The sequence below is a fragment of the Vombatus ursinus genome, unplaced genomic scaffold, assembly GCF_900497805.2.
Source record: "Vombatus ursinus unplaced genomic scaffold, bare-nosed wombat genome assembly UNPS02014833.1, whole genome shotgun sequence".
Lineage (NCBI taxonomy): Eukaryota > Metazoa > Chordata > Mammalia > Diprotodontia > Vombatidae > Vombatus > Vombatus ursinus.
Genome location: NW_020954611.1, coordinates 10034907 through 10062522, shown reverse-complemented (window position 1 = coordinate 10062522; position 27616 = coordinate 10034907). Strand labels below are relative to the sequence as shown.

The following is a 27616-nucleotide window of genomic DNA, read 5'->3' as shown; positions in this document are numbered from 1 at the left end:
GATTATTCAAAGTTCTCCTTTGCTGTCCAGGGTTGCATTGCTAGAGAATATTTAACAGGGGTTTTAGTGTTTCTACAGATGTTGAAAGGCTCAGACAAATATTGACCTAGGGGCACCACCACTTGCCTGAAGGAGAGAAAAATAAATCCTTTATGTAATAAAGAGTGCTTTTGCTGAAATTCTTCTAATATCTTTCATAATTTACCCTCCAGTGGGAGAAGGAAAACCTTTGACAACATTAGCTCCATGGTAACTAATATAATGATGACCACACTGATTTCCACAGGGTCTCTAAGGGACCTAATGCTTCTGATGATCCGTCTTTCTTCTGCAAAAGTTGCAAAGGACCTTCTGCCACTGAAGCTACAACCCTGCAGACACATGCCGGCCACGACTGGAGACAGCTGTTGAGAAACTGAGCCCAGGGCTTTTAGGCTATTGCTGGGGTGCTTCCTATGCTTCTACCCCCCCACCCTTTCAGCTCTGGTAGCAGCTCAGAGGCTCCAGTCATTGAAACTGAGGTTTGACGTCCCTCCCGAAGACCCCTGTGTGTGGGGGCTGGCCCCAGAAATCCGGATGAATGGTGCCCCCCAGAAGGCTACGGCAGACAGATGATTGTTATGTAGGCTCAGTCTCCGCGAGCCCCCTACCACCTGCTGAGCTTGACTTTGCGCGCCCCCTCCCCCAACTCCCGGGTCGGTCAGTCGGTCGGTCTTTCACCCTGCAAAGTTACGAAAGAGCGGCCCACCCCAGCGCTATAAAAGGGGCGGTGAGCCGCGCGCCTCCGCTTTGGCTCTGCAGTCGGCGGCAGCAACCCCGAGGATCAACCGGACGCTCAGGCTGAGCCGCACAGCATCTGAGCGAGTCTGTCTCGGAGCCTGCCCCGGCGCTCGCCTCCGAGAAACAGGGAGGCAGAAGGAGGAGAGGACAACCGTCTTGCTGACACCCCTTTCCCTTGTGCCCTCCAGGACGGACAGCAGGAGCAGGAGAATGCAACGGGCTTCGGCTCTCCTGCTGCTGCTGGCTCTGGGCGCCTGCAGAGCGGAGCGCGATTGCCGCGTGGACACCTTCCGAGTGATGGAAAACTTCGACAAGGCCCGAGTAGGTATCAGCACGGCCCCTGCGCCCAGCCCGTCCAGGACCCCGTCCAGGGCCTGGCCAGGCTCAGTGGGTCTTCTTCCTCCCCTGTGCCCCCGCCCTTTCTCCTTTACAGTTCTCCGGAACCTGGTACGCACTGGCCAAGAAGGACCCTGAGGGGCTCTTCCTGCAGGACAACATCGTCACCAAGTTCTCGGTGGAACCGGAGACTGGCAAGATGAAAGCCACAGCCAGGGGCAGAGTTCGACTTCTCAAGTTAGTGGCCCAGGAATAACTTTGCGCTTCCACTTCGCGGGGTCCGAGCTTGGCGCTCTTCCGCGCCAGCGGGACCTGCGCGGATCCTGGACACTGAGCCCCGAGCCCTGCGCCCTGAGCCCCGCGCCCTGCGCCCTGCGCCCTGCTCTCCGGCCGGCCGCTCCAGCGCTGGGGCCAAGGCACGCTTGTCTTAGACATCTGCACCGCGGTCCCCCGCCCCACCCCCCTACTCCGCTCCCGGTGCTGGGAGGTGGGGATGAGGGAATGGACAGAGAAGGGACCAGAGAGGAGGGTGCGTCGGCCGGTCTCGATTTACACTCCTTTTCTGGCCCCTTTGCAGTGACTGGAACGTGTGCGCAGATATGGTGGGCACTTTCACGGATACAGAGGACCCTGCCAAGTTCAAAATGAAGTACTGGGGAATGGCGTCCTTTCTCCAGAGAGGAAGTGAGTATTGACGTGGTTTCACACCCAGACATCCAGGATTTGTGGGGCAAAAATGTGTTTCTTCCCAGGCACCTCAGTACCCTGAGATACACTGTCTAAATATTGCTCCTTGGGGATAGGGTTGATAATAAGCCTAGGAATGGAAGTGGATGAAAACCTGAGAAGATGAATTGGCACGGTCTCTTAGGAGTGCTGGGGGATCTTTGAATTGTTCAGACTGTTTCCAGGACCCTTAATTCCAAACCAAGATAAAGTCTAGGTAGTCAGAGGAGGTGGCAGACTACTAGTGGGTGGTCTTCTTCCCCACCCATTACGTTTTTGAATATGCTAAAAATACAGATTTATCTGCTTATCTTGGGGAGTTTCATCCTGGTTTAGGGAGTCACCCAACAGTGTCTCAGAAAAATGCCTTAAATTGCATAGAACTTTACCATTTACTATGTGAATTCTCCTATATATCATCCCATTTGATATTAACAATTCCATGAGATAGTTAAAGCAGGCATTCTCCCCATTTTACAGATTTAAAAAGTGAGGCTTCTAAGAGTTAGAAGGACTTGCGGAAATCACACAGCTGGGAAATAAGAAAACTGGGATGCTGGCTCATATCTTATGATTCCAAGTTGAGAGGTCTTTATGTGTTAGCACCTCTGTTTTCCCCACTCCTTGCCTACTCCACTCAGGTAGTGATATAGGGAAAGGACAGGGAAGATAATCATTACTTCACCTGTTCTTTTTTTTTCCTTCTGTTTTTTCTCTTTAAAAACAGGCTTCATGTTGTCACAGCTGCATTTTCTTTAATGTGTTTTTCTATATATGCTGTTATCAGTGAGCCTTGAATTTAGGGGGCCTTGAATTAGCGGGTCTTGCTCAGTACTGAATGAAGAATCACCAAATCACAGACTTTCAGAATTGGAAAGGATCATAATGATTATTTAGACCAAATCATTCATTCATTCATTCATTCAGTGGTACAGTGAACAGACCTCTGGGTCTGGAGTCAGGAAGTTGTTATTTGGTCATATTCAACTCTTCATGACCCCATTTTTGGGGGTTTTCTTGGCAAAGATACCAGAGTAGTTTGCCATTTCCTTCTGTAGCTCATTTTACAGGAATGGAGGAAATGAGGAATTTCAAATCCAGAAATTGAGGAAATGGTGGCAAACAGAGTTAAGTAACTTGCCCAGGGTCACACAGTTATTAAGTGTCTGAGGTCAGATTTGAACTCAGGTCTTCCTGACTCCAGGCCCTGAACTCTATCCACTTTGCTGCCTGGCTATGCTAGGAATTAGGAAGACCTGAGTTCAAATTTAGCTTCAGACACTTAACTAGCTATGTGACCCTGGGCAAGTCACTTTATCTCTGTTTGACTTAGTTTCCTTAACTGTAAAATGGGGATAATGGCCCCAATGAGATAAACTTTGTCAACACTAAGTACACAGTGGGAACTATGTAAATGCTTATTCGCTTCTCTTCCCCACCAATATTTATTAATCATCTACTATATCTATTCATTAGGAGAAATACAGCATGATATTGGTGTCAGAGGACCTGGGTTCAAATCCCACTTTTGACACTCGAGCAAGACTTTCCGCGTCTATAAAAAGAGAGATTGGACTAGATGACCCTTGAGGTCCTTTCCTGATCTAGAACTGTGGTCATATGAGCCCATGTTTAACAATTGCATTGTTCTAGATGTTGGAACAGAAAAAAAATGCAATTGAAGATTGGGAGCTAACGAGCAACCTTAGGGATTATGGAACTCAACCGCCTCATTTTACAAGAGAGCTTGTGGGTGATAAGTAGCAGAGCCAACTCCTGTCTCCAGCGCCCTGTTCTTTCTGTTCTCCCTCAGCTGCCACGGACATGATTCTCAAGGCTTTTGTGATCAGTTCATTTGCCCCCTCACTTTGCCCATGAAGAAAGCTCAGCCCTGGAGGGTTAAGCGACTTGTCCAGGAGTAGGAAGTCTCTGAAGGGCGGACTAATGCTAGCATTGCCATTCTCCTCATTATCACTAAGCATTGTCCCGCTCAGGGAGGGAAGGGGAGATGGACATCCCAGACAAGTGCCACGTTAGAGGAGGTGAGGGCCACCCGTGGTGCTCAGTCAATTTCAGCTATTTGCACTCCCCATGATCTATGATCCTGTTCTGTTGACAATTCTTGGACATTGTCCCTTGGATGGATCTGCCTCTTACACATCGTGTCTTCCCTTTTCCTATAAAATGGGGACTTGGCTATGTGCCGTAGTAGATAGAGCACTGGGCCTGGTATCAGCAAGACAAGTTCAAATTCAGCCTCAGCACCTTCCTAGCTGTGGGATCCTGGGCAAGTCACTTAACCTCTGCCTGCCTCAGTTTCCTCAATTGTAAAATGGGTATATTAACAACATTTACCTTGCAGGGTTGTTGTGAGGGGCAAATAAGATAATATTTGTAAAGCACTTAGCTTGGCACATAGTAGGTGCAATATTCCCTTTCCTACCTAGCATCATTCTAGTACTCAAAGCTACTTTCCAGAGTAGATGTGTCTGGAACTTGTTTTTATAAATTACTGTATAGTAAGGTGGGGAAAGTACTGGCTTTAGAATCCAAGAATCTGAGTTTGAATCCCAGCTTTACCACTTACCCCCTGGGTGGCCTTGGACTGGACCCTTCACCTCTCCGTGCCTCAGTTTCCTCATCTATACATGAAGGGCATTGGAATAGACAGCCCCTGCGGTCCCTTTCAGTTTTGAAACTATACTCCTCAGGTGTCCATTGATTTACCCATACATGAGTTCCTAAAACTATGTATATCAAATTTTATCTTAGCAATGTTTTACATTTTTTTAAAAAGGAAATGCATTCCCACGAGGGAAAAGAAGTTTCATCACAAGGACTAATGGAAGCACACTAAAGCAGGAAAACTTTAAAGGGAAACATTTAAGGGAAAATGGAATTTTCTAATCAAACAATATTACTAAAAATGAATTATGACTACAAAACCTCAGCTGAGATATGACTGAAATCAGAAATTGTGGACACATAGTAATATAGAGAAAATGATGCAATCTGAATGACTTCATCATTAATTCCTTCTGACATTGGGAAGGTACCACCAGGCACCAGGAAATGTAAACAAATATAGAATCACAGATTGATAGAACTGGCAGGGATCTTAGAGATCATCTTTCTAGCTCAATTTCATCATTTTACAAAGGAGGAAACTGAGGACCAGAGAATTTTTAAAATTATTTTTGATCAGTGATGTGATTTGTCCAAGGCCATACAGCTAATTAGTAGCTATATTAGCACAAGGGATCTTAAACTGGGATTGGTGAACTTGTTTTTTTTAAAAAAATATTTTTGATAGCCATTTCAATGTAATTACTTTCCTTTGTAATTACGTGTGTTTTATTTTATGTATTTAAAAACATTATCCTGCTGAGGGCTCCAGAGGGCTCATCAGACTGTCAAAAGGGTCCCTGAAACCAAAAAAGTTAAGAACCCCCATAGTAGCATTTGAACCATGGAATTTGAATTCATTCTTAACACAGATGGTTCCCCTGTTTTCAAGCTGTCTGAACCCCCCTTCAGTTCCTGTGAACTTTTGTATGCTTCTGCTTCTACCCCCAAGAGTTTTATTTAGGTTTGGATTCTCCCAAACACTTTCTTTTTCTACTTACTGGAGAGAGCACTAGATTTGGTGTCAGAAAGACCTGAATTTGAGCTACTAACTTTGTGATGTTGGGAAGTCACTTAAACGAGCCCTAGTTTTTTCATCTGTAAAATGGGCATAAGAATGCTTGCCCAGTTTGCCTCATAGGATTTCTGTGAGGAGCAAATGAAATAAAATCTGTAAAATGCTTTATAAATTGTAAAGCTCCATAAAAATGTGAGGGACTTTTTTTTCTTAAATATCTTATTCATTTTATTTTTTTCCCTTAGGTAGCATGATATGGTGGGAAGAGCACTGGATTTGGAGTCAGATACCCTAGATGTAAATTCTGGCTCTTATACTTGCAGTTTGACCTTTGGCTAGTCAGGGCCTTTGACCTTTAGTTTATCATGGCCTCTGACCTTTAGCTTATCAGGGCCTCAATTTCTCCATCATCAAATTGTGGGAAGGGTGTTGACCTACATGATCTCTATAGACTCTTTTCATTTCTAAATTTTTTGATTCCCAAGATATTTAAAGGGAGGGGTATCGACAATCCTGAAGGAATTCATATGCTACTATTTAATCATAAAAATTCATTTATTTTAAAAGGAAAGTTGTGAAATGCCCCTTCTCCCCCCAAAAATCCCTATTTTGCATTTAAATATTTTTCCTTTAAATGAATAACTGCACCTTTCCCTCTGAGCTATATGTCCTCCTATAAATGGAGGACAAAGAACCTCCCTCTGTTCTGTCCCAAAGGCACCATGTTTCTATTGAATTGTGGCTGCAGTTTTAGGTGATGGGGGAGGGGGAAGGAGGGAGAACTTCAACCCTTCAAACATTCCAGCCTGACTGATTTAGATAATTGGGTTCAAAGTGTTTTCTTTGCCCTTTCTGGTCTTAATGCTTTTTATTTTCTACCAACCTTGTCCACATAGAGTCTGGAGTAAATCTGTTTGATAAATCAGAAAAAAATCTCAGTCACACTGTTTGTTGAATTGACTTCACTAGTTTTTGGGGGGAAGTGTGTTTTCTTGAAGGGGGAACCAAGAAAATGGCAGTGAGAGTAGCTAAACCAAATTATGTATATACCAGCTGATATCTTTCTTTTTTGGGTCCAAGGAAACCAGACTTTCCACCATCTAGGCCTTCTGTCAAGCTACCATTTGGGAATCAGTTCCCTGCATAGGGAGAATACTGGGACTTAGTACAGATGAGCATCATCAGCAAATAGAGGTTCAGTGGGTTGTGTAGGCCTGATTCTTCCTGAATATTAGTAAGATTATGGGCTTGGTCTTTGTCAGTGGGCCATGAGCAATTCTTCCACTGAAAACATTCCTATAAAGATGGGACTTTGATCAATAGTTGTTACTCTGGCATTATTTCTTAACACCATCACTGAGGTATTAAACTGAAAAGAAAGGGTCAGGGGAAGAGATGGGAAATGACTTTCCTTCTTTTCCTTAGAGAGGTGGGGAATAATGGATGCAGAATGTTGCTTGTAGTATCGGACATAGGAGCTGTGTTGACTGCTTTTTCTTAATCTTTGCTCTGTCCTGTAGAGACATTATGTTGTAGTGGGTGCAGAGATAGCTTTGGAAGGCCAGGAGTACCATCTCTGCTACATACTATCTGTGTGACCCCAATCAAGTTAATTAACCTCTTAGCGCTCTAGACAATTCTGAGACTACAAATTTCAAAGGCACTCATCTCCATTGGTAGGGGAAGCTTTCTCATCTGGGAGTTCCCTAAATCAATGAAATCACAAGTCTGGTACCCATCTCCTTCCCTTATTTCAAGAGAAGGCTTCTTGGTTGGGTAAGTGGATGGGGTGACATATCTAGGAATGACTATATTGTGAAAACAAAAAAGCATCAATAAAATTTTAATTAAAAAAAAGAAGGCTCATGGGGGGTGTGGTGGAGGAAACCCAAATACCCTCCCTCCTTTTAAAGTCAAGAACAGTCATAAATTTGACATAACTAAAAATGAAAATTCAAGTGAATTTTGGTCTCAGAATTTTGTATTCTCCAAGTTATTTGGGGAAATTCACAAGACACAGATCTGCTGAGTATTCAAGCCTGGAGAGCTTATCTAAGTAAAATGTCAAAGAAAAATGATCTTTACCTCCACAGGAAAAATCATAATCATTTATGAATCATTCTATGAAAGCCTTCAGGGCAGAGCAAAGGCAAATTCTCTGTAGGCCATGTAGGAGCATGGAAGGAAGTAGGACTCATTCTCGTGGTTTCTATTCTTGGTTCTGTGGCTGAGTAACTAACTGTGTGATCATAGGCCAGTCATTTAACAGGTGCCCACCAGCTCCTCCATTACTAAAGTGAAGGTAATTTTACTGCGCAGAAAGGTTTGGGATTTTAATTTGGAGAAAGTAGCCAAAAACATTTATTGAGTGCCTAATATATGTAAGCGTGTCATGGAAGACATTCAGTATTATAAGGTAGAGCCTTTAATCAAATTCTTTCTCCTTCCTTGCCTGGGGTAAGAAGCACAAAAAGGTGGGCTTTGTAACCAGGTCCTGGCTCATTCATTGGTTTCTTGATGACAGTGGATCAGGATAAGACCACAATTTCAGTCTAGAGGATTGCTGTGTGCAGCCCCTTGCTAAGACACCTTCATGTAGGCATAGATGGTGCCTAACCTTTGTCCTAGGTCAAATGTACAAGTGCCCTGGGACAAAAATTAAGGATCATCTATGTAGCTAACTCCCAGATCTACATACTCAGCCCCTGTGACTACCCTGGGCTTCAGTTCCACATATCTCCAATTGCCTGTTGGACCTTTTAAACTGGATGCATCAGAGACATCTAAAACTCAACATATCCAAAATGTAATTTACTATCTTTCCCTCAATACTCTCCCTTCTTCCATACTTCCCTTTTTCTGTTCTCTGCCTCAATATTCTTTCAGTCTCTTATATTTGTAGCATTGGTATTATTCTTGACTCTTCTTTTCTCTCACTTCACATGTCCAATCCATTGCCAAATGTTTACTTTTCGACCTCCACAATATCTCTTGCACATGACCCCTTCTTTCTACTCACACATCCACCATTTTAGTTTAGGCCCTCATCCTCTCTCATCTTGATTATTGCTAATTGATCTCACTGCCTCAAGTATCTCCCCTCTCTGGTCTTCTCTTCAAATTGCCACCAAAATGTCAGTCCCTTACTCAAATGACTCCACTGGCTCCCTATTACCTTTAGCCAGTAAACACTTATTAACAAACCTACACGTGCTAGGCTCTATGCTAAGCACTTTAGGATGAAGTATAAACCAGTTAGCTTTTAAAGCCCTTTGCAACCTGGTTTCAACCATCATCCCAGTTTCATTGGACATTGCTTTCTATCCATATTCTGTGATCCAGCCAAACAGGCCTTCTCTCTGCTTCTCATCCGTGACGAGCCATCTCCCATGCCTGGAATGCACTTTCTCTTCAGTTCTGCCTCACAGAATCCCTCCCTTTCAAGACACAGCTCAAACACCATCTTCTACATGAAGCATCTCTTGATCCCCCCAATTAGTGCCCTCTCTTTAACTACCTTGTAATTAACTTCTTTGCATTTCCTTATATAGGTACTCCTCTCCCCTCTTAGAATCTAAGATCCTTATGAGTATGGATTATTCCTTTCTTTGTTTTCCTAGTAATTGGCACAGAGCCTGGCACACAACCAGTGCTTAATAAATACTTGTTCATTGACTATCCATCCTAATGGCCCTTAAAGAATTCCTGGAGCATCCAGCTATCTCTGGGTACATCTAGCCAGTACCCAACATGCACGTCAGGAGCGAAATTAGGTTCCACTCCCCAACGAAGAGCAGGAGATAACAGTGATTCTGTATCATACATATCAGAGTACTGAGTTTGGTAAAAGCAGTGACTTGCTTGAGCTCTCCCCCAAATCCCTCCAAATATCTGTAAAAAATGGCTCTAAACAGAGTAGCGAGTTTATCAATTGTTAATATACTTTGTTGGCAGTAAGGTGGGGCAGTGGATAGAGTACCAGGCCTGGAGTCAGGAAGATCTGAGTTCAAACCTGGACTCAGACACTAGCTATGTGACCCTGTTTGCCTCAGTTCCTTATCTTTAAAATGGAGACACATTGGAGAAGGAAATGGCAAACCACTCTAGTATCTTTGCCAAGAAAACTCCAAATGGGGTCATAAAGAGTCACACATGACTGAACAGATTCAACAACAATAACAATGTAATGGAGTCAATACTCAATTATCTACAAATAGGCCAGACACATCGCTCTTTACCTAGGACAGATCCTGTTTGTAAGTTTTTATTGACATCATCACCCACTCTATTTGATTCTGAGATAACACTTCAATCATATGGGTTTGTGTTTATTGCTTACAGTATATAGCCCAGCAAAAACCTTTTCAACCTATATACTTCAAGGCATTTGAAGTAAAATTTAATTTTACTTTAATTGTGCTGAGTATGAAGCAAGGATAGCAACCCTAGAGAAACGCAAACTCTACTGAGGTTGCTCATTCACACCTGTATAAGGCAGGATGCTGATAGAAGTCATACATTTAGAGGTAGAAGGAACCTTACAGGTCATCTAGTCCCAGTTGAGGATACTGAGGCCCAGTAACTTGTTCAGGGTCACACAGATAAGTGGCAGAGGTGGGATTCAAACCCAGTTCTTTTAACCCAATTGGGAGAGGTAGGAGCCTTCAGGTACAGAATGGTGCTCTTTCCACTCTCATCCATTCTCAGCTTTAATGTGGGTGAGTCTGAAATGACACCACAGACGTCAGAGAAGGTGCTAAATTAGGCTATTTAGTGAGAATTTCTTCATATGAAATACTGTGATTTCCTGAAAGATTTTATCAGTATTAAATTGTAAATACTGAACCGTCTTAAACTGCCTTCATTCTATCTCATGTCCTCCTAATACATCTACTGTTATTGGCTTTGTTTCTTGGACGATCAAGTTGAGTGAGGCACCTACCTCCTATCTGAGCCAAGGGGAAAGGTCAGTAACATCTTTTGCAACTATACTGTAATTAATTGTTTTATACTTCCCTTTTGGGGGGAGATATTGACATTAGCCAAAGTCTTTGGGCTAATATCAACATTATACACACACAAATATTATATCAACATTTGTTCTTTATTTATTACATACACATCTAGGGAGGTCTCATCTATAGTTTAGGGCAACATATAATAAATTGAAAATGGAAGATAGCATCGTTATTAGAACCTATTATTAGGTTCATAGATAATTACTGAAGAAAATTATGTTATTCTTTGTTGTTTTAAATGAAGCAAAATAAGATCATTTCAGATTTTTTTTCAATTAAGCAAAATTATCTGAATTTTTCTTGGTCGTAAAATTTTCTGAACTTTTTTTTGCTGACTTCTGAGCTAACTGAACCAAATCCTATTCAGATTCTCCTAAGCCAGGTTAGCGTGCATCTGGAGAGGACTGATGTTGAGTACTATTCATTTTCAGGGCATCATCTTCTTAATCTCACTGTTGAACTTTGTTCCTCACAAGTACTTGACACCTTTATTTCTTTGATCCTAGATGATGACCACTGGATTGTGGATACTGATTATGATACCTACGCACTTCAGTACTCCTGCCGCCTCAAAAACCCTGATGGTACCTGTGCTGACAGCTACTCTTTCGTATTTTCTCGGGATCCTAATGGTTTACCCCTACGTGCTCAGAGAGTGATTAGGCAAAAGCAAGAAGAGCTCTGCTTAGGGAAGCAGTACCGGATGATAGTTCATGATGGTAAGTGTTTTTCCAACTCCTGGGTACATCTGACCAGTAATCAACAGGAGCTTCATGAGTTTGGTACAGTATTTATCTTGGTGAATTATGATGACATTCTTGACTTTTTCTACTACGCAGTGAGTTGATAGTGAAGCCTGTAAAGATAAATGTTATATAAATACAAGAAGAAAAGTGGGGTCTCCTTAGCCCTAAAAAATCCTAAGTCTAAATGTGAGGATTGAGTTTATCATTGTTTTATCTTCTCTATTGTCCTTTTCCTGGAGGGGCTCAAGGACTGGAAGGACACCAATACAACCAGCTGAAACACAAAAAAAAAAATCAGGTGTCTCACCTACCTACCATTGAATTGTCAAGGAGCACATTTGGCAATGATTTTCTTGTGGAAAATCTGGGAGAAATATCCCCAAATACCTGCCTTAGGAGAGGCTGTTGCTCATCATAGGTCTTCAAAAGAAGGCTAAATGATAACTTGTTGGGTCTGACCAAATGGCCTCAGATCCATTTCAACTCTAAAATTCTCTCAGCAACTATCCAATTTGGTAGAGCTGTCTGGGCATCAGGGAGACACAACTATTGTGCTGACAAACAAATGCATATATTTTATACAAAACACAAAAAGATTGAGAAAATATTTATATGGTAGCTGCCACAAAGAGGCTGAAATGTGAACATTTCAAACATTTATTTTTCCCTCTGAGGCCAAATAATAGTTTGTATTTTTTCTTCTTCTAAATAATCAGCTGATTTACTTACTTGCCTTCTTCCTTTTGGGGGGAGGAGGAGACATCCACTGATCTAATCACAGAACTCTTGCTGACTTTTGAGAGAAGAGGCACCATTTGGGTTGTGCATGTCCAACACCAAACATAGTGTCTTATGTGTAGCAGGCATTTGATAAGGCTTGTTGAGTTGCAAGCCAAGAGCACCACATGGAAGATGCTTCTAGTCGAAGGCTACTTGGCTGTCCTTGGCCAGTGCACAGATTTTGTATATATAAGTCCAAAAGCAGAACCATATTAACTTTATTTAGCATGCATCCCATGAAAACAAATACCCAGGCAAAATGCAAAAAACTGCCTGGGGCAGCATCCCAGCCCTCTAGCCTGCATAGCACCAGACATCCAGGTGTTTGCCATTTGGACACACATTAAGAAGGCACAGGTCTGGAGAAGTCATGGTTGAGAGGAGACATGCTCAAGATCGATCAAATCATGACTTGGTCACCAAATCCAGAAATATTGGGACATGGGATAAAGGGGCCCTCTTTGACACTGGAGAGATAATGACAGATAATTTTTTCTAGGAGTTTGCAGTGAAGGGAAGAAGTAGATGTATCTCCAGGGTGATACCTTGAGGGAACAGCAGGGACAAAGAAAAGCTGTTTAAGGATGGAGAGGAGCTGACAAATGCCAAGATATACCAACTCATAGGAGCAGGGATTGGCTCTGTGACTTCATTGGTATAGGGAGGTCCTAGGTGAGGAAACTCCCTCTACCAATCCGGGTGAGGACCATCTCTACAACTTAGACTTTCTGAGATTTTCGTAGAACATGGAGAGCTTAAGTGACTTGAACTGAGGAATCATGAAGCCAAGTTTTCTTACTAGTTTCCTATCCACCATGTACATCATGCTGCCTCCCAGTAGAAATTCAGAGATCACATAAACATAGGGAGCCCATGATGCCCTCTCCAACTCCCCACAGGCAAGCAGGAAACAGAAGAAGATTCAAAGAGGGTTTGGACAGATTTGAGTGGCAGAGTTACCTGTGGCAAGAAGAAGATGGAATATAGCTAAGTTGCTAAGATTGGTATTGAGGCTGTCTGTGGTGGCCACAGATTCTTGGGACCTTGACCTTGATCAATAATCCCGTGTTACCATTTGGAAACTCTAGATGATTATGTGAATTTTTCAGTTTTTATCCAGAGTGGTTTTTTGGTTTGTTTTTGTTTTTTTGCATCATGTAGACAAATGGTTCTCAAACTATTTTTTGCTTATGGCACAATATTATTCTTTGCCAAGAGGAATTACAATGTATTGTGGGAAAAGACAGGCTTACACAGGTCCATGCAATTTTAAGTTTAAGTTCCATACAATTCTCTGAACCCTTAGCCCAAACTCCTGGCATAGTAGGGTGCCACAACATATCCTTTGAGAGCCCTTGATGGAGAAAGATCAAAATCAAGATTTGAGGACATCATTTTCTAGATAATTAACTCAGAATGTCATCTACCTCTAAGTAATAACTTTGTTTGTTTGTTTTCTATTTCAGGCTACTGCGGTTAATAGAAACCCCAAGCAATGGAAACTCATTTTGTCACTACACCATGAATGTAGAGTTTCATTTAAAAACCTCAGAAAGACCCTCATACAACCTTCAGATCTATTTATCTGAGTTGCCTAGTTTGTTTCTGAAAAATAGAGAAATCTTTACCAAACCTAAATTTATAAAGGAATGCATGCTAGCTGTAATAAAATGTACATGTTTACTATCAATTTATTTTTAAAAATATTGAAGATAAAGATTCCAAAATGTTATAAAATGTAATCCTCCATTTACTCTTGTTCTGTTTTTTGTTACTGTGCAAATTAGAAGTACCCAGTTCTGTTCTATCCAAGCACAGGTGGTGTATATTTTGATTCATGTAAAGAAATTCTCAAGTATTGAAATTTCTGAGCTAGAGACCCCTATATGTGCCCCTCAAGAATGCTGAAGTCCCATACAAAATCCCATGTGAAAAGGGTTAATGGATTAGTTTCAACTCTAAGCCTGGTATAGTAGAGTACCAGATTTGTCTTTGGAGAACCTGGTTTTCAAATCTACCCCCACTACTTATTACCCTCTGGGCAAGTTAATCAACTTCCTGTGGTTGATTATTTCTTTACCACTAAAATAAGGGAGTTGGAATAATCCTCCAACTAACTCTAATGACTGTGGTCTGCACCCATTTCCTAAAACAGGATTTTCCTGTAATTAAGCAAGTGACCCTTAGTACTTCAGAGGTGGCTCCATGCCTCTGCCCAAATGGGAAGGCTAACCCCTTAGTCTACGGCAAGGCCTTTGTAGTTGAATGATAGAGTTCACTCATTCCCCTTTCATAGGTTTGGAGATTTAGAGTTGGAAGAAGCCATACAGTTCACCTTGCTCATTTTTTAGCTGTGGAAACTGAGCTCCAGGGAGGTTAGGAGCTCAAGGTCACCGGTGATGTCAAAGTTGAGTATCCAGCTCTTGACCTTAGAATTACTTCATTCTCCATCACAAGAAGTAAGTGGAAAAGCCTCCTTGCTTCTCTGTCCTATTCAAGTAAAACCCCAGTGTCCTCACAGAAAGTCATAATCTGTTCATCTGTTGAGCCCTGGTTTGGAAGTGGGTGCTAGCAGACTAGAGGGTAGGGGTGGGGAGGAACCGGCACTGTTTATATAAGGGTGAGGGTGTACTCCATCCTTCCCTATCTCCCTGGCATGTTGACAAATAAAGGATGACAGAATGGGCTAGGGCTGAATTTCAATGGTTTGAGAAAGGGTATGCTAAGGTGCCTAGGTTAGTGCTCTGCTCACAATAGATGTTCCTATGGTTTCAGGCAGACAGAATGGAACACTTGACCTCCAAGATTGATGCTGAAAGTCCTGTCTAAACAAAATTTCTGAGAAGCTCTGCTAGGCAAAGAACCATGCCATGGGTTGATATGCCAAGATGTATGAAAGGATATTGAGGGGCCTACAAAAGAGAAATACACCCAATGATGACTTAGTGGTCATCTGATTATTAGTGCCAATTTACCTGCTTTCTGAAAGGAAGAAATGTCTTCCTTTTCAATTTCTATACCATACTGTTCTAAAAGACACGAGCTAGTCTTCTTCACCTAGACACCTCCAAATCACAAAAGGAAATGCATAAGGCCTTTCACAAAACAGTTTTAATTTATTTTCAACTACATTTATATAAAAAGATTCCAACCCTTTTGTCATGGCTTCATACCCACAATGACTGTAGACCTTATTTCATTATTAGTCTGTTACACGGAAAATCCATTAGGAAAATTCCTGCGGGAAAGGGAAGGGGTGGGACCACAGTGACATCATGGTGACTTGGTCTGGCTTCTCAACTGGCAGTGAATTGAAAATACCTATGGACGTCTAAGATCCAGATGCATGTCATGTCCAGAACTTGGCTTTCTGGAGGCAGCCTCCAGTAAACTGAATCTAATCATTTCACACGCTGTCATTCCATACCCTCTACCATCCCTTTCCCTGACTGCAAAATTGCATTAAAGTTAATTATGCTTGAGGAAGTTCATGGAAAGTCCTGAGAAAACTGGAAATACCTTGAAGTAATCACTGGACTGGGGGAAGGAGGCAGAATGGTTGTCATGGGGTATTATAACACCCAGGGAAAGAGCTGTTTGAGCTGGTTTTGAATTCAAGAACACATGCATGTTACAAGCTTGGTACAGCCAGGAAGGTATGTCTTGTTGAGTTTAAATAGAGTTAATAAAAATTGGAGAAATTATGCATAAATTAGATAGTCAACATAAATCACATTTTGACCAACAGTCTTATTTTTAGTGCTCCAGGCAAATCACAAATTAAGAGGAACATGTGATGGATCCTTTTGTAAAGCAAAGAATATTTTGTTATGGTGAGTAAGCACCTACCCTCATTTAAAATTTCTGTAAAATTCATATAGTAAACTTTCTTAAAGGAGGACACACCTGTAATGAACGTCCTAGAAATTCACCACCACAAGAAAAATCTTGTTTTACGCACACTCAATAGTGAAACTAAACCCACTCTCATATAAACTACAGTCAAGCAATATGCATGTGGTGGTGGTGGTGGGGCGGCGGGGGTGGGGGGAGGTAAATGAGTCCATAACCACCTCCATCAGGAAAATTACAGCCAGTGAACTCATCAGCCAGTGACCACAGACAAGTCGTTTCTTCTCACGGAAGTGTCCGTAGCCATTCCGTTCTTCTCAGGAATCGACGAGCAGGAGAAAATGACTCTCCACCACTCCTTCTGAAAGTGGGAGGCACCGTACAGGGCGGGGTTGACTGCCGAGTTGGCAAATGTAAACACTACGATCCAGAAGAACAGGGATGGCCAAATCACCAGGTCCTGCTGGAAGTTCTGGATTAAGATCAAGAAGATGGTGACGATGATGGGGCTCCACATGATGAAAAACGAGGCCATGAGCACCAGGAGAGTTCGGAAGAGCTTATAGTCCTGTTGGGAGACCCGGACGTGGTGGTCTTCTGAGTAGGCCAGGCTAACGTTTAACCTTTTTCTGGAAGCTTTTAAAATCTGCAACATCGAATCAAGGCGTTAGGTAATGCTGAGTGAGAGTTGAGTCCTTTTTCCACTAAGGAATAGCCCCAAAGAGCTGGCCTTTGAAAATCATATTGCCCATGTTCTAAGAAACATGACCTTCTTGGAGAGACCTAGGAGAATGTTCTATCAGGGCTGTCAGACTCACAGCAGCCTGCAAAACTTAAAATGTCACTGGGGAGTGTTTAACAAAATAAATAAAAGTACAATACAACATAGATAATGTTAATTTGTGGTTTTCTAAGTCACCATGCAGGGCTGGCAGGGATCAGTTTCTCTCTGAGCCTGACACACCTGCTTGATGTCATCAATTAGTAATGCTGCTTATAGGGAAAGGGAAAAGGAAAGGGGAGAAAGGGGAACGGGAAAGGGGAGAAAGGAAAAGGAAGGAGTCCAAATTAGAAATAGAAGACAGTGTTGATTTAGTGAAAAAGAAAAAAGAAAGGTGAGTAGGGTCATTCTAGAAAATGGTCATCAGCTTATTTCCACTAAATACTATATTAAATTGTATCAGAAGAGTTCAGAACAGCATAGTGCAAAGGGAAGAATTCTGCATTTGCAGTCGGAGGACCTGAATCCAAATCCTGACTCCACTAGTGACTACCTGTGTGACACCAGCCTTCGTTTCCTTATCTGTTAAATGAGGATATATGGGGCCTTCAAAGTTCCCCTCTAGCTCTGCTCCTTCTATGGTCATCAAAGTGCATCACTTTTGTAATCATGTAATCATATCATTTCATGAAATTTTTTTCTCCCCAAAGACTCACCAAAGACTAAGACAATAAGGTAGAATATGAAGGAATTCAGAGAAACAGAGGAAGATAAGCATGAACTGGTGGAGAGTAGAATAAGCCGAACCAAAAAATGATACACGGGATGACAACAATCTCAATGAAATTATTACTAAAGGAAAGTGATCTAGGAGTGACTAAAAAACTGATAATGGTCCAGGAGATAACAAACATAACTCCCTCCTCTCTCAGCCCAGAGGCAGAAAAGAGAGAGACAGAGAGGTAGAGACAAAGAGACAGAGACAGAGAGATAGAGACAAACAGAAAGAAGAGAGACAGAAAGACAGAGACAAGAGAAAGAGACAGAAGGACAGAGGCATAGAGACAAAGAGACAGAGAGATAAAGAGAAGAGACAGAGACACAGAGATAGAGACAAACAGAAAGAAGAGAGACAGAAAGACAGAGACAAGAGAAAGTGACAGAAAGACAGAGACAGAGATATAGAGACAAAGAGACAGAGATAGAGACAGACAGAAACAGAGACAAAGAAAGAAGAGAAAAAGACAGGCAGAGAAAGAGAGATAAAGAGACAGAGATAAAGGCAGAGACAGAAGAGAAAGAGACAGAGGCAAAGAGAGAGACACATGGGGAGGGAGAGAGAAAGACACCCTTGGGGTCTTAATAATAACAATAGCTCTCATTCATATAGAGCTTTATGGTTACAAAACACTTTAAATATCCTCCCAACAACCCTGTAGTGTATGGCTAATGTAAGAATTAACTTCCCCAATTCACAGGTAAGGGAGGCAAGACTCTGCCTAGGTCACAAACCTAGTAAGTGCTAGAGAGTGGTCTTATTGCCAGGCCTTCTACCTCCACATTCAGAGCCCTCTCTCTCCTCTATATAATGGTACCTCCCCGTAGAATTGACAAGACTACAAGGGGTACCGAATCACCTAATGCCATAGGCATCATGTATAACAAATGCCACAATGGCTTTTTCTGAATAAGGACTGGCTAAAGTCTTAACATACTGTACAACCTACCATAATACCCTCCTTGGAATACCCTGAATTGAAATGGTCTTCATTTATTTGATGGGTTTGAATGTGAAAGATGGTATGCTTGTCCTGCTTGATCCCAAAGGATAGAATTATAGGGAGGTAGATTTGGGCACTAGAGGGAAAGACCTCCTACCAATGAAATCCCTTCCAAAGTATAATGGGCTGCCTTAAATGTGGAGGGAGTAACACAAGTTTGATGTAAGCTGGGCTGGTTTTTAAAAGGGGCAAAAAGGCAAGTTTGCTTCTTGGAGTATAAAAGGCCCAGCCTAGGAGGAGCTGGAGTTAGAAACTTCCTCTTGTTCTCGTGGGAATGCTTTCCTGGCTCTGTGTTGTGCTGGTACTGCAGGGAAAGCGGAGTGTTATTTTAACTTTATATTTTTAATGTACTATATATTTTATAACTTAAATTTTATATTTTAATATATAATGATATAATTTAATATATTTTATATTTTTGAACTTCTAATTGGTAAAGAATTGGTTTTTAGTTGGATTCTATGGTCCACAAGTGCTTATTAAGGCACATTTTAAAACTTGAACCTGAGTGATTGGGTTCAATCTCATTGAAGTTTGGCCTTCAATACTTGGGAAGTAGCAAGACCTCCGTTTACAGAGGTCTTCAGGTGGAGGCTGGATGACCATTTGTAAGGGATGTTGCATGTAGAGGGGAGTCTTTCACAGGGAGACTCAGGGCCAGCATGGTACAGTGGAAAGAGCCCAGGCCCTGGAGTCTAAGGTTCAGATCTGACCTCTGATGTTCGCTACCTGTGTGGCCCTGTGTATGTTATTCAGCCTCCCTCCCCAGGTTTTGGTTTCTTTATGTATAAAATGAGGAATCAGAGTAGGCAGCCTCAGGTCCCTTCTGATTCTCTAGGCCTGTGATCCTCGTCAGATCCCAGTTATTGGTAATGCACAAGAACAATGAACATACCTGTAAGATTTTGGAGTAACTGATCACAATAACCAGTCCCGGTACCAAAAAGTTAAAAATCGCAAACAACACATCCCAACAGATTTCTCCTTCGATGCTGGGCCATGCTAATGTACAAATCTGAACTTCCTATTGAAAAAGAACAAGGGGAAATTTCTGGATTAACTTTTTGCTCTTAATTCAATAAAAGGTGGTAACTTGCAAATGATTTCTTTCTGGTCTTTACAAAAGACCAGAAAATCACAGTGTGACAGGTCTAGGAAGGGTCTTAGAAATCACAATGTCTTTTTCCCTCATTTCATAGAAGAGAAAACTGAGGCCCACCAGCACCCCCTGAGAATATACAAACTGATAACACCTGGCAAAATTTCAGTAAAGGGATGGTTGGTGTGTCTTTAGAAAGGGAAGCAGTAAGCACTAAGTATCAGTATTGCTTATAGGATGGCAGGCAGATCAACTTAGAGCTGGAAAGGATCTCCAAGGTTATCTTCATCAATATCAAAGGAGACAGCACATTTGAAAATCTTTGGAAACATGAAAATGCTACATAAATGTCAGTTATGATGAATGGATCACCCAAGCTTGACCTCATTTCCTTTTTTGATGTGGTCACTAGAGCAGGGAACTGCTCAAGACAGGGTATACCAAGACTTCAGGAATGCATTTGACAAAGATTCTGATGCCGTCATTGCTGATCCAAGATGGAAAGATGTCAGGGAGATGTCACAGTCGGGTGGACTTGACATTGGTCGAAAAGTACTTAAGGTGTTACAGTCTGTTAGGATGCTGGACCAGATCCTGATGGAACAGAACTACAATATGGAATCTAATAATATGAAATCAAATAAATGTAAAGTCCTACACCTGGGTTAGCATAAGTCAACTCCAGAAGTACAAGATGGGGATGGCATGACTATATGAGTCCATACTAAAAAATGAGCTGAGGTTTTATTGGACTACAAATTCAGTAAGTTGACAATATGGTATTTTTTAGTTTAGCTTTTCAATCATTTTCAATCGTGTCCAATTCTTCATGACCCCATTTGGGGTTTTCTTGGCAAAGGTATTGGATTCACTAGCCATTTCCTTGTCCAACTCATTTTCCAGATGAAGAGCTGAGGCAAACAGGGTTAAATGATTTGCTCAAGGTCACACAGCTAGTAAGGATATGAGGCCAGATTTAAGCTCAGGTCCTCCTGACTCTAGGGTCAGCACTCTATCTGATGCACCACCTAGCTGCCCAAAATGGCAGCTTAAAAAACCTAATACAGTCTGGGGCTGCATCAACTAGTATCAAGAATGAAAGAGGTAACCATCTTGGTATACTCTACTCTGGCCAGACCATATCTGTTGTGCTGTGCTCATATCTGGGCTCAACACACTAGGAAGGGCATTAATTAACTGGAATGTGTCCAGAGGAAGACAACCAAGATGAGGAGGAATCAGGCCATATTAGAATTGGTTAAAGGAAAGAGGCATACTGAGTGGAGAACAGATGAAACTTGATTGTATTTGAAGGGCTGTCCTAGTGATAAAATTGTATTTGTTCCACCTATTTCCATGGAAAAATTGGTGCAAATTGTAGAAAGGCAGATTCAGGATTGATTGAAGTGTAGCAGAGGGAGTTAGTTTGATAACTGCTTTCCCCCAGCTCAGGTGATAATGATCTCAGAAAGTATTCAACAGTTAAGAGAGGCCAGGAGATCTTCAGATCTTAAAGTGTGAAGAAGGCAAGGTAGATAGAATGGGAGAGTAGCTAGTCAACAGGCTGGCAAAAGGTTTAGCCACACTCCTAGTGATCCTTAAAAAGCAAAGACATACCTGCTAGGGAAATAAAGCCCAGGCAGGAGATAGCCTTGTGAAGGAATGTGACTCTAAGAAGCAGAGAAGAGAGCCATCAATGGATTTAAGAGAAAATAGGCCCTATTGATTAGGAGTTGAGCTGAAGAGAGGTCCATGCCTAGGGAGCCCAGGTGGTCAATCTGCTTAGGGGAGACAGTGTACCCTGTGGGAGTCCTTTGAGGACATCATCACAAGACGAGAAAGGTCACTGAGCCCTGCAGGCCTGAGCCATGAGTTGGCAATATGTACTCCCCAAGTATGTTCCTCCTTACAAGTATATGTTGGTGTCCACTCTCCCCACTGATGCACTGTGAATTTGTGGGAGTGTGTACCCCAGGTTTATGGATGGGGGGGAACATTTTGTAGTTATTGTTCTTATGATGCCATCTCAGCAAATGCCTTTGCTCTTAGCTAAATGTGTCTATGAGCCAATTATTAAAGGGAAGTATACTGGCAGGGGCTCATGAGTTATAATTTTAGAAGTCTAGACCCCCCAAATACTTTGAACTTGTAGGAATAGTCATCCCCTTTGACCCAAGCTGAAACATGCAAGTACCTGACTGTGGAGGTATCCCCAAAGGATTGTTACACAAAATACTTCCTAGGCCACCACAGAAAGTAGTCAGTCTTGCCTCAATAGAAGTTGTCATATAAAGGGTGGATGATTACCTCTCGGAAATATTGTAGAAGAGAATTCTGTTCATGTTTGTAATGAAATGGATGGCCTCTGGGTTCCTTTCCAACTCTGAAGTTGAGGTTTTCCGAATGAGAAAAGCAGGAGTTTTCCAAAGAAAACATGTCACTGGGCTAGAACAATGGGCTGAAACTAACAAAGTGAAAGCTAATAAGAATAAATGAAAGACTTAGATTCCAGGTTCAACAAATCAATTGAACAAATACAGTATGGGGTGTGGGACAACAGGAACTGGGATGGAGGCAAGAACTAGGAGCATTTTGTGATCTGCATGCCCCGTGAATAAACAGTGTGGTGGCTTCCTGAAAAAGTAATCAATATAACCTTCATCTACATCGATAGAGAAGAATACTGTGTCTGGAAAAAGGAAGGCGCCACCCCACCGATCTCTGCACTGGTCACACCACATATGGAACATCTGTGTTCGGTTCTGGGCAAGACATGCTAAGACAATCACTGACAAACTAGAAGGTGGCAAGGAGGATGCTGGGCCTCCTAAGAGAAAGAAGATGAGAGCACCATCTTTGAATATTTGAAGGAAAGCAATATGGTATAGTAGATAGAATATTGTACTTGGAGTCAAGAAAACCTGTCCTGGATGCTTTTGAACTGTGTGGACTCAGGCAAGTCACCTAACCTCTTTCCCCATCTGTAAAATGGCATGACATTAATAGCATCTACATCAAAGGCTTGCTATGCAATCAAATGAGATAATATAGGTAAAATGCTTTGCACATTTAAACCTATCAGGATTGGTTATCATTCCCTAGATGAGGGAGTAGATTTATTCTGTACAGTTCTGAAGGTCAAAACTAGGGCAATCAGGTGGACATATGTTAGCTCCATCACAGTTAAGAATGTCTTAATAATTTTAAAGTTGTGAAAAAAAAATGAAATGGGCTCCCTATCACTGGAGGTGTCAGAGCTGACACTCCACCACTCATCAGAATGCTTTAGAAGGGACTCCTGCACTGGCAGGAGGTAGGTCAGACTAAATGGTTTCCCACTGTAAAACTCTTATGTGAGCCTATGGCTTAACTCTCTCACTATTGGAATAAAGTATATTTAGAGCAAAGGTATGTGCGTGTTAAGTTTTTTTTCCTTTTGAAGTTTATATGGCACATATAAATTATCAACACTATACTATACAGGTCAATTTAAGCAAAAAAAAAACAACAAGCTGGACATGTAGAAAGAACAAAGTCTTAACAGATTGACAGTCAGGAGACTTGGTTCCTAGTCCTGGCCAACAACTAACTACTCTTTCACTGTTTCCTGATCTGTAAAATGGGAAGTTAGAGTAGAAATTCAGGGGTTCTTTACCTGGGTCCGTGAACTTGTTTTTAAAGCTATTTTGATAATTATTTCAATATAAGTAGTTTCTCTTGTAATCCCATATATTTAATTTATGTCTTTAAGAACATAATTCTGAGAAGGGGCTCACCAGACTGCCAATGGGCCATGACACAGAAAAAAGTTAAGAAACCCCTGGTCTAGATGATCTGTTAGGTCCACTCTATTTCTGAATTACTAAAATTTCTCTAATTTTTATTATAACAAGGAGAATAACAACAATTCCTACTTATGTAGGCCTTTAAAGTTTAGAAAGTCCTTTTCTACAAATATTCTGAGACCAATTTGAGGCCTGACTTTTGTCCTACCTACCACTGGATTTCAATGACTCAGGAAGAGGTAGCGAGGCTGAGACTTGGCCTCACTTTAACCCAATTCACCTACAAGTCAAGATGTCACCCATGATGTCATTAGTCCTCAAAAACAAAGGACAAACAACATGAGACCCATTTAGGCAGATGAGAAAGATGTGAAATGATTTGCCCAGAGTCACATAGCAAACAGCATCTGAGACAGATATTTAAAGTCAGGCCTTCCTGACTCCAGGCTCAGCACTCCATCCACGAAAGCAACTAGATGCCTTAATGAAGGTCAGTGGCAGGACCTGAACCCAGCTCTTCTCTCGAAGTGAGCACCTTATCTACTATACTACGTTACGAACAAAGGGAATCTGAGAAAAATCACACGAGTGAGAAGCAAAGTGTGCTACAGGAAAGATAAGAAGACTAGCTAACTCACCCTGATTTTACAGATAAGGAAACTGAGTCCCAGGAAATGTTGTGTTCTACCCAAATTCACACAGGCCATACACACCATAGCTAACTTCAATTCAAACCAGATGATGGACAGTTAGGAAGAAACTGATGGAGAATTCCAATCTGCATCTTCCACAGACTACCCTTCCCAACCATATCACTGCTTTTTAATTCATGTTTGACCATGAAAAGAAAAGCATGGATGCCTCTCTGACCCTTCCCTAGTTCCTTTTTCCTATTCTCTTTTTTCCAGAATCCTCCTTTCTCTCCCTTCAAAGACAGGGAAGGGATAGGTATGGGGTGAGGTGAATGTGTCCCAAAAGGCAGGGAATGTCTTGAGTTTGAGATACCAATTGGACACCCAGGAGCTGATGTTCGGCAGGCAGCCGACATTAAGAGAGTAATTAAAACAGAAAGATTTGGGATTCACCAAGATGGAGACTAGAGGGATACCAGGAAGTCGGGATTCAAATCCCCCTCAGAAACTTCTTAGCTGTGGGACCAAGGGCTCTGAGCTTCAGTTTTTTCATCAGTAAAATAAGACTTAATAACCACTAGCCCCACTCTCACCCCCGGTGGAATGTTCCTGTTTCAGGTTTTTGTTTTTTGTCTTTCCATTTCTAAAGTCTAACCACTGGGTAGAGTGGCTGGCCCATAGTAGACATTTAATAAATGCTTGGTTAACTGAATTGAAAACTTTAAAGTGTGATTTAAATGTCAGGTGTTAAAATTATCTTCACAGAGAAGGGGCAGGTGAAATCACCATGGCAGCAGATGAGCTCACCAAAGCAGCGGTGTAGGGAGAGGAAAGAGAAGAAATGGGCCTAGGACATTTAATCTTTATATCTATCCCAACACAATGCTCTGTACACAATAGAGGCTTAATAAATACTTGGAGAATGAATGAATTTGAAAACCTGAAGTTACCCAGGTGATAGGGATTATAAACATTCCTCTAAAGTTAAAAGTCCAAAAAGAAATGCTAAAAATCCCTTATCCTTTTTAGAACCATTCCTTAAAGAGCAGACCCAGGAGAGATTGTTGTAATCTTAAAACATCACTTTTCTTTTCTTTTATTTCCTTAACACGTGGCGGGGGTGGTGTTGGGGCGCAGAGGAGGGAAGCCCAAGAAACAACAGGAAAAGGAACCAGTTCAGAAGTTTTATGAATCAATTTGATTTGTAAATCAATTTGGCCGAGTCTTCTAATTAATATCAGCACCAAAAATAATAGCTAGCAAAAGCTTTAAGACTAACAAAGTGTTTTGTTTTTGTTCTTTTACCTGTTAATGCAACTGATTAGAGGTGGTCCAGCTAAATATCACTACCTAATACAAGTGCTGGGCTCCAGACATTTCAGCGATATATGGGGTAAGCCGTTTAAGGTAAAATACACCAGGAGTGGTGGGTTTTGTTCTGTTTTTCAATTGTGCACTCAAGGAGTTTTGGCGAGAGGGAGAAGGGATCACCACTCATATCTCGGGAGACAACTACCAAAAAAAAAAACAAATTGAAAATATTTCTTAGTTTTGATTCATATTTTCAGAAACTTAGACTCATTCTTAACTAGATCTATTAGAAATGGAACCTGCAAATAAATGCATGAGAGCTCGATATTGGTTTAGATTGAGATTCTTAACCAAGAAACTATAAACTTTTTTTTAAAAAATGTTTTAATGATTGTATTTCAATATAATTAGTTCCCTTTTACTCCTATTGTTTTATTTGTTTAAAAACAGGATTCATAGGTTCAGGGGACTGCCAAAGAGAGTCAATAATATGCAGTAAGTTAAGGGCTTCTGGTTTAGCTGAACACACATCAGTTCCCCTAAATCACACGGGGCACCATTTCCTCTTCTCTCCACACCACCCCAGCAGGGGGATGGCCAGCTGGTGTATCCCCAAGTTCCTGGTTCTGTCATCTATTTGCACAGGCCCCGGGGTGGCAAGTGGAGGTGACCAGACCAAGTGCCTTCACGAATGTTGACCCTGCATTAAGGGCCAGGTCGGCTGCAGCCGGAGCCTGGCGAAGTATGGAAAGAGTGAACCTGCTGGGGTCCTACTATGCCAATCGGCACCTGAGGGGAAGATACACCCAGCCGTTTGTTCCCTAGGGCTTGCGCAAAATCCCATGAAGGATGTTACTGTTTGCTACGCGGTTCTCTCCCAAATAGCGAGGAAAACGGGACTCTGGGAGAGAGGCCGAGAATAGAGGAGGGAGCGAGGCGGCGGGTCTGGGCCAAAGACGGAGAGGGGCTGGCTCACTTTTTGCCCTTGTTTTACAGAACAGAAAGCCGAGGCGCGGGAGAAGTGACTTGCCCGGTCACACTCACGCAGGTGCACGAGATTCCAGAGCCAGGGTTCACACGCACCCAAATCCTCGGACAGACCTCGTGCTACCCCTTTTCTACTCCGGGTCAGACGGCACGGGCAGTGGCCTCGCACCCCTGCCGGGACCTCCCCGGATCCTCTCCTAGGCGGCCCCGAGGCGCGGCGGCGGCGCGTCCCCCTGGCGCTCACCTTGTCGCGGCCGTCGAGCGGCTGGGGGCGCACGGTGAAGAAGACGCCGAGGGGCAGCGAGGACAGGGCCCCGTAGATCCAGATGAGCCCCAGCAGGGCGGCGCGGGCGCGGGGCCTGAGACCCTGCGCGCTGTGCTGCATGCGCACGATGCACACCATGCGCTCCAGGCTGACAGCGGCCAGCGACAGGATGGTGACGCTTCCGCTCAGGCTCATCACGTAGAAGACCAGGTGGCAGGTTAGGTCGCCCAGCAGCCACTCCTCTGTCCAGCGCACGGCCAGCACTGGCGGGATGGCTGTGATGAAGAGCAGGTCGGCGCAGAAGAGGTTGAGCACCAGGCAGGCGGTGGTGCCCCGGCGGCGCTGGCGTGCCAGCAGCAGGATGGCGCACACATTGCCCACCAGGGACACCACGAAGATCAGGGCCAGCGCCACCGTCTCCACGACGCTCAGGGCCACCCGCTGGTCCCCCTTGAACTCTGAGAAGAAAGGGAAGAAGGTCCGGTTGGCCGGGTACACGCTCCTTGGCGAGGGCAGGGGCGGCGACGCTCCCGGGGCCGCCCAGGACACTGCTGGACCGTCCAGGAGCTGCGGCATTGCGCCTCGGGCCGCCCGCCGGCCCCGAGACGTCTGTCTGTGCGGGCTGCAATCATCTGGCAGACTGAGCCTGGCAGGAAAGAGGAAGGAGGCGGTTCTGACATCTCCCCTCCTGCCCCCTCCCAGGATCTAGGCATTTTACTGCTCCCCGTGGGCCCGGGAACGAGGAAGTGACTGGTGGGGGAGGGCTGGCAACACGCGACCTGGGCGGGGAGCCGGCGCCCGCTTCCCAGCTGTGGGGCTGTCGGTGCCCGGACATAAGGGGCAAGCCCCATGGGGTTCCACGCCCCTGGTCAGGCTGCCTTTGGAAAGGCCTGGCTGGGCTGAGCCCTTTTGAGGTTCCTCGCATCCCAGAGAGTGCCCAATTCCTGCCCCGGTGGGATAAAGTACATTAGTGGCTTATGGCTTTGCACCACTGGTGGTGCAGTTTGGGAGATCTGGGGTCAAATTCCACTTCTGATACTTACCGGTTGCGTGACCGGTAGGTAGGGGAAGCAAGTCGCTCAGCCTCTGTTTCCCCATTCGTAAAATGGGGGTTAATATCTGCACTATCTATTCAGAGAATTGTTGAAATTCAA

General features: G+C 43.1%; 2 protein-coding genes across 2 annotated transcripts; one reads left to right on the top strand and one right to left on the bottom strand.

Moving 5' to 3' along the window:
* Positions 1-782: 782 nt before the first annotated feature.
* Positions 783-13778, top strand: RBP4 (retinol binding protein 4). Its single transcript, XM_027839894.1, has 5 exons — positions 783-1101; positions 1214-1353; positions 1694-1800; positions 11010-11222; positions 13496-13778. The coding sequence occupies exons 1-5, from the start codon at positions 991-993 to the stop codon at positions 13507-13509; spliced, it is 585 nt and encodes a 194-aa protein (XP_027695695.1). The 5' UTR covers positions 783-990; the 3' UTR covers positions 13510-13778.
* Positions 13779-15125: 1347 nt separating this feature from the next.
* Positions 15126-27118, bottom strand: FFAR4 (free fatty acid receptor 4). Its single transcript, XM_027839893.1, has 3 exons — positions 26442-27118; positions 19279-19407; positions 15126-16527 (listed from the first exon to the last, which is right to left on the bottom strand). The coding sequence occupies exons 1-3, from the start codon at positions 27036-27038 to the stop codon at positions 16135-16137; spliced, it is 1119 nt and encodes a 372-aa protein (XP_027695694.1). The 5' UTR covers positions 27039-27118; the 3' UTR covers positions 15126-16134.
* Positions 27119-27616: the final 498 nt, after the last annotated feature.

Coding starts and splice junctions, on each gene's coding strand:
- RBP4 (XM_027839894.1), top strand. CDS start 991: ATGCAACGGGCTTCGGCTCTCCTGCTGCTGCTGGCTCTGGGCGCCTGC. Junction 1,354..1,693: donor GGCAGAGTTCGACTTCTCAA/GTTAGTGGCCCA, acceptor GCCCCTTTGCAG/TGACTGGAACGTGTGCGCAG. Junction 1,801..11,009: donor GTCCTTTCTCCAGAGAGGAA/GTGAGTATTGAC, acceptor CTTTGATCCTAG/ATGATGACCACTGGATTGTG.
- FFAR4 (XM_027839893.1), bottom strand. CDS start 27,038: ATGCCGCAGCTCCTGGACGGTCCAGCAGTGTCCTGGGCGGCCCCGGGA. Junction 19,408..26,441: donor CGCTCGACGGCCGCGACAAG/GTGAGCGCCAGG, acceptor CTTTTTCAATAG/GAAGTTCAGATTTGTACATT. Junction 16,528..19,278: donor GTTACTCCAAAATCTTACAG/GTATGTTCATTG, acceptor TCGATGTTGCAG/ATTTTAAAAGCTTCCAGAAA.